At 51.3% G+C, this 9,039-nt stretch overlaps 1 protein-coding gene across 1 annotated transcript; it reads right to left on the reverse strand.

Annotated features, from left to right (window-relative positions):
• Window positions 1–4,832: 4,832 nt before the first annotated feature.
• Window positions 4,833–5,939, reverse strand: LOC133888685 (probable calcium-binding protein CML12). The gene has a single exon (XM_062329020.1). The coding sequence runs from the start codon at window positions 5,825–5,827 to the stop codon at window positions 5,045–5,047; it is 783 nt and encodes a 260-aa protein (XP_062185004.1). The 5' UTR covers window positions 5,828–5,939; the 3' UTR covers window positions 4,833–5,044.
• Window positions 5,940–9,039: the final 3,100 nt, after the last annotated feature.

Consider the following 9,039-nt stretch of genomic DNA (forward strand, 5'->3'; position numbering starts at 1 on the left):
CGTTTTACCGCTCGCTGGTCCTGGAGGTCGAGGCTGATTCGGACTCGAGTTGGACTGGAACTCCTGCTGTTGTTAGACGTCCTAGCTGCTCCTCCACGCCTCCAAGCCTTCCTCTATGTGTCTCCTTATCCTCTCTATGATTCCTAAGCAACACATAATCATTAGGTAGCAATCTATTCTCAAAATTATATAAAGAGTTGCTTAGGAACGAGCTCACCTCTAAATTTAATTGTCGTGCGCGAGCTCTTGTGATTGGACCTTGAAAGTTCAATGGAGGATCATTGTATGTATCCGAAGGAGTGATGTCCTCATCAGGATCAATAATTGCATAATCCTTGTCCACTATCTCCCATAACTTATCGCCTATAGCCTTAAGATAAACGGTCATTCTAGCCTTCCAATAGGCGTAGTTTGACTCATCAAAGAACGGAGACTTCTCCACATTAACATGAGTGTCACTAGCCACAACCTACTCCAGGATGGTTAAATCCGTGATAAAAAAGAGTCATAGGCTCTGATACCACTTGTAGGATCTAGGATACCGACTAGACGGAGGTGAATAAGTAGTATTCAACCAAGAATGGTATCAAAACACTCTACAAGACTAGGGAAGTGTATTTTGGGTAGTTTGGATGATATGCACGGGGCCAAACTCGAGGAGCCCATGGATAACGTCCATGGCTAGGGTCGACCTCGATCTAAACTAATGGGGGACCAGTTGGAGCTTGAGAATGACGAGAAAACGGTTGGGGAAGTCTCATCTCGATGTGGGGAAGCTTTCTAGAGGGTTGGCCAACTCCGAGCAAGCTTTGATTCGAAGATTGGGCTCCGGGGTGGCCTTGAGGTGGAAGAAGTCATGTGGAAGCGTCTCCAACAAAGAAAACAGTGGGGAGGAGCTCAGGGAAGCCTTCTCCATCGATCTTCGACTGTCGTGGTGGTCGAGGTGGTCATCTCTCTCTCCCCCCCCCCCTGATTTAGGTGGAGGAAGAAGAAAGAAGTGAGAGAGAGTGAGAGAGTCGAGGGGTCTTAAGTGGGGGTTCTGGGCCCTAGCATTCAGACTATGGCTAGCACGGGTCGGACCATGGGCTTGGCCCACGTGCTAAAAGTCTCCTTTCTTTTCCTTGTTTCTTCCAATTCTTTTTCTTTTCCTTCCTAAATGGTCTTGAGGCTTCCTAACAATTTCTAAACAATTTCCCCCTCAAAATTATCATGGTGGCAACGTGCATTGATCAATGACGTAAACGTTTCCAAAACATTTTTAAATACTTAAAACAGAAAAAATATGAAGCATGATGTCATGATACATATGCATGCATAATGACTAGATTAGAGTTTTAGGGGTGTGACAAACATGGTCAATGGTGTAGAAATTACCTTTTTTGAAGTCCTCGTCCGCTTCTTCCTCAAACAATGGGCCCTCCGAATCCTCCTCAAATGCTCCTTCTTCTAACATACGCAACCGATGATGAAAGGCAAATACATAAACAATCATACAATTAATTATAATAAAAAATAATAATTAAATTACAAAATTATGAAATTGACATGGTTGAGTAGATTTCGAATTTCCATGAATATTGATGGAAGAATTATCGAAAACAGAGTTAGAACGAAGGAGAAACGAGCTTGGAAGATTTGCCGGGAGATTAAATCAGGAAAAGGGAAAAGGGGATAATATTCCTGAAATATTCTATAAAAATGGAATTTTGGATAATTATTTTGGAAATTCAAAAATGCTATTGTGCTTTGGACCAGGTTTATGGAATAGTGTTTCTAGGGTTTACTGTGCATGATCCACGGAATAGTGTGGCTCGGCTAGGCTCGGATCTGGTGGGTCGGCTCAACTCAGTCGGTCGACTCGAGCTCCAGTGGAGCTGGCTCGACTCGATCTTTAGCCGATGGGGCCAACATGGTAGGTGGGAGAGGAGAGGATAAGTGAGAGAAGGGGGTGGTTTGGCTCAATCGAGAGAGAACAGGGAGGAAGAGGGTGGCGGTGGACAAAGAAGGGGGCAACTACGACGCCAGCAATGGAGGATGGTGGTGGTTTTGGTGATGGACAAATCAGGGCGACGTCAGCGGGATCCTCACCGAGGTGGAGCAGATCTAGACCGAGTGGCAAGGTGGAGTGTTTCCGACGATGGGGACGACGGGCAGCCAGTGATGGATGGTGCTCCAGCGGTGGCCCAGATACGCAACTAGGTTAGGGTTTGAGGGGATCTTGAGGTGCGGCTCAGGTGGAAGGGAAAAGAGAGAAGAGGAGGAGGAGGAGGCTCACCGGTGGTAGGGAATCAGTGACGGCGATCTCGAGTATGGATGATGCTCGGTGGTGGTGTTGGTCAGGTGGAGATGGGAGAAGAGGAGCTCGAGTTTAGGCAGTGTGGGGATCGTGGAGGAATGAGGAGCTCGGCCTCCTTTTATATGCGGCTAGGGAGGAGGGAAGTGAAGTCCATGGCATGGGCAGCATGGCACCAGAGTGGCACCACAGCGAATTGCGAGACGTGTGTGCCGTGCACGTTGGAACGGGACAACAAAGTTGTTGGTGATGATGGCGTCGAGGGCGTGGCTACAGTGCATGGTGAGGATGATGAGGTCATGGAGGACATCGGTGACGCAAGCAACACTGTGTAATGGGATGGGGCGAAGGATGGAGGTAGGAGAGAGAGAAGAAAAGATTTTTTGTTTTGATTTGGGAAAAATTGGATGTGAGTGTGACAAACCTACCACACTTAGGAAAATCTTATCCTCGAGATTTTGGGGTCTTCCTCGAAGAGATGATGGAACTCCTTCTTGAGATCATCTTCACACTCCCAGGTAGCTTCGACTTCGGTGTGGTGTCTCCATTGTACTTAACAAAACCTGATTGTCGATCTCCTGGTCTGCCGCTACTACATCTAATATTTTTATTGGTTGGTACCAAAGATTGGGTTGAAGTCTGACTAGCTAGGTCATAACTATCTTAGTATTTTAAATTTGAGTTATCAACTTAAGCGTACATACTACTATAGTTTGAAACAGTGGCTCTACTGGTTGTGTTTGAAATTATATGTGTAACATGGTAAACGGTGTAATACTTGCCTTCATTGAAGTCCTTATCCGCTTTTTTCTCAAACCCTGGGTCCTCCGGATCCTCCTCGAACGTCCCTTCCTCTAATGTACGAAACCAACGACAAAAAAGCATATGCATAAACAATCAAGCAATTAATTACAATAAAAACTAATTAAATTACAAAAATTTTGAAATTGACATAGCAGGGTAGATCTCAAATTGAGATGAATACCGATGAAAGAATCATCGAAAACAGAGTTAGGACGAAGGAGAAACGGGCTTCGGAAGATTTTCCAGGAGGTTAAATCAGGAAAAAGGAAAAGAGGAGAATATTCCTAAAATATTCTTTGAAATTGGATTTTAGATAATTATTTTGGAAAATCAAAAATGGTATTGCGCTGTGGACGGGTCTAGGGAATAGTGTTTCTAGGGTTTACTGTGCATGGTCCATGGTGGACTAGGTCCACAGCATAATACGGCTCGACTCAGGTTGCTCGGCTCAACTATGGTGGGTCGGCTCGGCTCAGTTGGTTGGCTCGAGCTTCGGTGAGGCTGGCTTGGCTCGGTTTTTAGCCAGTGAGGCCGACATGGCAGGTAGGAGAGGAGAGGATAAGGGAGAGAGAAGGGGGCGGTTTGGCTCAATCGAGAGAGAACATAGAGGAGGGGACAACGACGGACAGAGGAGAGAGCGACGGCGACACCGGCGATGGAGGGTGGTGGCGGCTCCAGTTTCGGCCATGGGCAAATCGGGGTGACGTCGACCGGATCTACACTGGGGTGGATCTGGACTAGGCAACAAGGTGGAGTGTTTTCGATGACGGGGACGGCTGCAAGGGTGCTCCTGCGATGGCCCAAGTAGACAACAGGGTTAGGGTTTTAAGGGATCTTGAGGTGCGGCTCGAATGGAAGGGAAAAGAGAGAAGAAGGGGGAGGAGGCTCACCGGCGGCAGGGAATCGGTGATGGCGAGCTTGAGTATGGATGATGCTTGGTAGTGGTGTTGGTCACATGGAGATGGGAGAAGAGGAGCTCAAGTTTGGGCGTTGTGGGGATTGCGGATGAACAAGGAGCTCAGCCTCCTTTAATAGGCGGCCAGGGAGGAGGGAAGTGGAGGCCAGGGAATAGGCAGCATGGCAGCGGAGTGGTGCCGCCACAAATTGCGAGATGTGTGTGATGTGCACGATGGAACAGGACAACAGAGTTGTTGGTGATGAAGGCGACGAGGGCGTGGCTATAGTGCATGGCGAGGACGGTGAGGTCGGGGAGGACAACGGTGACGCGAGCAACAATGAGATGGGACGGTACGAAGGATGGAGGTGGGGGAGAGTAGAAAAGATTTTTTGTTTTGATTCAGGAAAAACTAGGTATGACAAAAGCGGACTGAGCGGGGCCGAGCAAGCTCAAGATGTGAACATCAGGAGAGAAAGAGAAAGAGAGGTAGGCGTCGGGAGGTTGAAAAAAGTTGTGAGCCCATCCAATGACTCACATCTGTGGCATGAGAAAAGATGATATTTCAGGCAGTTGAAAATTAGCATCATTCTTTTTGAGATGAATACGACTGCACCTAATATTTTCTTTTTTCGAATTGCACCCTTTTGTCCATTTTGGAATTCTAGCTAGTTGGATGTAAATATTTTCAGTATTGGGCCGAATTAGTAACGCACATGGTTGTGATGTCAGAGCGGACTGGTTTAGGCTATGTTTTTAGCATTTTTGTGTATCTTTAAACTACAAATGAGCGTACAGCCATTCCCAATTTCCAAAATCAAACTTATCAAGCACGATGAATTTGGTCAGACAATTATTCCCTTTTTGGTTGAACGGAATAGCAATTTCAAATGAAATGTGCACTACAACACCATCACATCATATTTACACCATCACATATCATACATACAGCCAAGTCAGCCCAAATTTATATGTATTAGCAAAGCCAAATGGAAGAGAAAAGGGAAGGAATGCACAAATAGGGAAGGGGGATCGACCGATTGGTAAGAGAGTCACAAGGCGGCGAGGCCGAGGAAGTCGACGGCGGACTTGGTCATGATGGCGGTGAACTCCTGGAAGCTGATGACGCCGTCGCCGTCGGTGTCTGCCTCGCGCATCATGTCGGTGAGCTCGGCGTAGCAGATGGGGTGGCCCATCCGCGCCATGGAGCGCGCGAGCTCGGCGGCGGAGATGAACCCGTTCCCGTCGCGATCGAAGGCGCGGAAGGCCTCTGCGAGCTCCACATGGTCGACAGCGACGGCGGGGCGGCATGGCCCGAGGAGCAGCGGAGCCAGGGAGGAGGCGAGCTCGTCGAACTCGACGGTGCCGTTGCCGTCGGCGTCCATGGCGGCGATGAGGGCGTGTATCTCGTCCCCGGCCGCGGGGCGGAGCCCCAGCGAGCGGAGCAGCGCGGCGATCTCCAGCTTGGTGAGGCTTCCGTCGCCGTCGAGGTCGAAGCGGAGGAAGAGTTCGCGGAGCTGGCGCAGCTGCTCGTCGCGGAGCCGCGAGCGCCCGCCGCCCACTGGGAGCGGGTCCTTGCCGTTGCCGCCGGCGCTGGCGCCGGGGAGGGGCATGGACGCCGAGCGCTTCGTGCGGGCGGCGGCGGTGGTGGACATGGTCGTGCGCGGAACGGGTGGCGGGTGGACGCGTGCGCTTGCGCTTGCGCTGCCTTCTCGGACGCGGTCTTCGGGGCGGTGGTTCTTCGTCTGCATGCCATCGCGTCGCGCCAGACGGGAGGCGTGGGCATGTCGACATCGCCGTTCCGTTGCTTTCCGTTGGGGTGCTGTTTTGACCATGTGGCCGTGGCGTAGCTTGTGCAGTTATTATTGTAAAACAAGAGGGGAGGCCGGTTCTGCTAGGAAAACCACCGGCCGTACGGCGCGAAAATTTGCATGGTGTAACTAACCCATCAAAATCTTATGGTCCGGCGTTTAGTGTATATCCGGCGGTGAGGCGTTTATATGCGTCGGAGCTCTTATCTGAGTGCTTTTGTGCATAACAGATAATCCGATACTGTGAATTAGCTACGTTGGAGTATTTTTCAGAAGATGAAATTCAAGTTTGTACATGTCGGATGGTCTGGTGTATACACCAGATGTTTCATCGGAGTAAAATCCAAAAAGTTTTTTTTAAGTGAAAAATAGATTTATACACATCAGATGGTCCGACGCATATATCGGAGGCGTCGCTGGAGTAAAGCCTAGAGAAATTTCTTTCAGTCTAATAGAAGTTGGACTCATACATGTCGGATGGTCTGGCGTAACCAAAGGATTTAGTGCAGTAACGGCTAGTTTTGGATGGATGATTCACACTAAATGGTCCGGTGTTTGGAGCCTGTGCATATCGGATCATCCGACGTTAAAAAAATGTGGATGGTTGGGCAACGGCTAGTTTCGGATTTCTAACCTATATATACCCCTCATTTTATCTCATTGGGCAACCTTACGATTCATAAGAGTTAAAACACTTAGTGTATGATCGAGAGGTAAGGGGATGTATTAGAGTGATTTGAAAAGTTCTTAATTGAAGATTAAGGATATCATTAGTGCAAGTAGAGTAACAAGTGTGCATCTAGCTGTAGTATAGACTTGATTTGGGTTAAGTGAAGCTATTGACTTGTTACTCTTAGTGGTTGACAATACCTAACCGATCTTAGTGATTGGAGGTGTCTTGGTGAGCTTTTGAAGTTCTTGTGGGAGCTCTAAGAGGAAGTTTTGTTTTTAATTTGAAGCCCATCAATCTGGAGATAGAGAAATGGCTATCACTAAGAAGCATTTGAGTCTTGGTGACTAAAGGAGAAGCGGTATTGTCGGAGGATTAACTCCTGTCGCAGGGATCCCGAGATACCCCTTTTTAGAGATTCGGCCGAGGGGATGATCCTGAATAAGTTCGTCAGAGAAATGAATGAGAGTAAATGCAACGGCCGGTGGTGGGGGTGATGATCTAGTGCAAAGAGAAGTAAATGCACCGGAATTTAGACAGGTTCGAGCCGCACGGGGGCGTAATACCCTACTCCTGTATGGATGTAATAACTGTCCTGAGGAAGTCCCTCTAGGATGTGCTGGTTACAAGAATATTTGTCTAACTAAGAGCTTGAGGCTCCTTATTCTTGGGCAGGGATTGTGCCTTATGCGTTGTGTTCGTCTATGGTTCCGTTCTCGCTGCTTGGGTGCTTGCGGTCTCTTGTTCCCTTCTTGGCCCGTTTTCTCTTCTGTGTTGCCGGCTCTTTTAAGCACTCGCCGGCTGCGACATGCCCCGAACAGGAAGGAGGGGGCACAAGTTCCAAGATGCCATTACAGGGAAAGGCGTCATCATTCCTTCTGGGTGAAGTGACCAGGGGGTGGAAAACGCAGCGCACACCTGGTCACCTGTCACCATAAACGCCCTGGCAACGGGCGCCGTAGAGAGGACCCACCGGGCAGCCGCAGAGCAACCCGGCGTGCCCACCCTGTCTTGTTCCTCTGCCACAGCAGGGCGGCAGATGGAACGCCTTGATCCTGGCGATGTTATCCCGAGATACACCGGATGATACGAGATGGGACCCGTGCAATTAATAGCCCTACGCCTCTCTGCCAAAACATGGCAGCAACTAACACTGCGGCGGGGGCAGTTGGGGATGTCAGGCCACGCACGCTCATTAAATGCGGCTTCGAACCTCTGACTGATTGACACCTCATCAGCGGGTGCCTCGGGGGTCTTTCTGGGTCGTCGGGGCACCGAGTGCTCGGGGGTACTGTTCACCTCCCCGAGCACTCTCTCCCGAGAATGCCTATCCTTGTCCTCGGGGTACCGGGTGCTCGGGGGTACTGTTCACCTCCCCGAGCACTCTCTCCCGAGCACTCTTGCACAAACCTTCGGGGAACCGAGTGCTCGGGGGCTGCCATGTGCAACCTTGAGCACTCTCTCCCGAGCACTCTTGCCCGACCCTTCGGGGAACGGCGTGCTCGGGGGCTGCCACGTGCAGCCCCGAGCACTCTCTCTCGAGCACTCTTACGCGGATCCTCGGGGAACTGAGCGCTCGGGAGCTGCCATACGCAGTCCCGAGCACTCTATCCCGGAACTTGGCTCTTCTGATCGTCGGGGGACTAGGGCGCTCGGGGGTGACCGGGCACCTCCCCGAGCACTTTCTTCCCGGTACATAAACTCCGTGGATCATTGGGGAACTGGGGTGCTTGGGAATCGCGGACTGTGGCCCCGAGCACCTTCTCCCGGGATTTGAACTTTCCTCACCCCGCAGGAGGGACCTCGCGGGATGGCGCCATGTGGCGGATGGCTGGCCTGGCCTCGGGACTCAGGGACCCCCGGTTCTTGATACACCGACAGTAGCCCCCGGGCCTATTGGCAGGCGACGGCACGGAGACTGTGGATGGGCCCCTCGTCGCGAACGAGGCCGGGGCTGTCGTGGACGCCACGTGGTAAGCTTTCAACAGGTGGCCCTTTAGATTCGGGCCCTTGGTACGGCCCAACGGGGAGACGATTGGACGCGCTGTCCACACAACTCCCGAAGAGCATGACAACGGGACGGGCGGCACGCGCGGCTGCCGCACAGATCGAGGAAAATACGCCTGGCAGCCGCTGACGCCGCACGACCAGTGGGAGATTCGCCTGGCGGTTGCGTCGACCGAGGAAACCGTCCCGCCGAGTGCGCCGTTGGCAGGAGACGTTTGAATTCTGTGAGATATAAGAGGGGGAGGGGATCGATCCGCCCCCCTCTTTACGCCATCTTGCGATCTTGCTCTTGTTTCCTTTGCACTCCTGAGCCCTTAGAATCCCTTAGGCGATCAGAGCGCTTCTCTCTTTCCCTCTCCTCTACCCAGACAACCTCCCCCTCCGACGAGATGCCGAGAGCCGGGGGAAGCCACCTCGACAGGACTCCGGACAGCGTGCTGCCAGAGTCTCGCTTGAAGAATGAGGAGGCGGCGGAGAAGGTCAGGAAGCTGTTGGTCCCTGAGGGCCAGTAGGGGGCCTCGGTGGTGATGGCGGCGAACTTCCCACCGGCGACGACCAT

The sequence above is a fragment of the Phragmites australis genome, chromosome 1, assembly GCF_958298935.1.
Source record: "Phragmites australis chromosome 1, lpPhrAust1.1, whole genome shotgun sequence".
Taxonomy (NCBI): Eukaryota; Viridiplantae; Streptophyta; class Magnoliopsida; order Poales; family Poaceae; genus Phragmites; species Phragmites australis.

Excerpts from the sequence above, each read along its gene's own strand:
- LOC133888685 (XM_062329020.1), bottom strand. The coding sequence starts at position 5,827 with ATGGTCAAAACAGCACCCCAACGGAAAGCAACGGAACGGCGATGTCGA.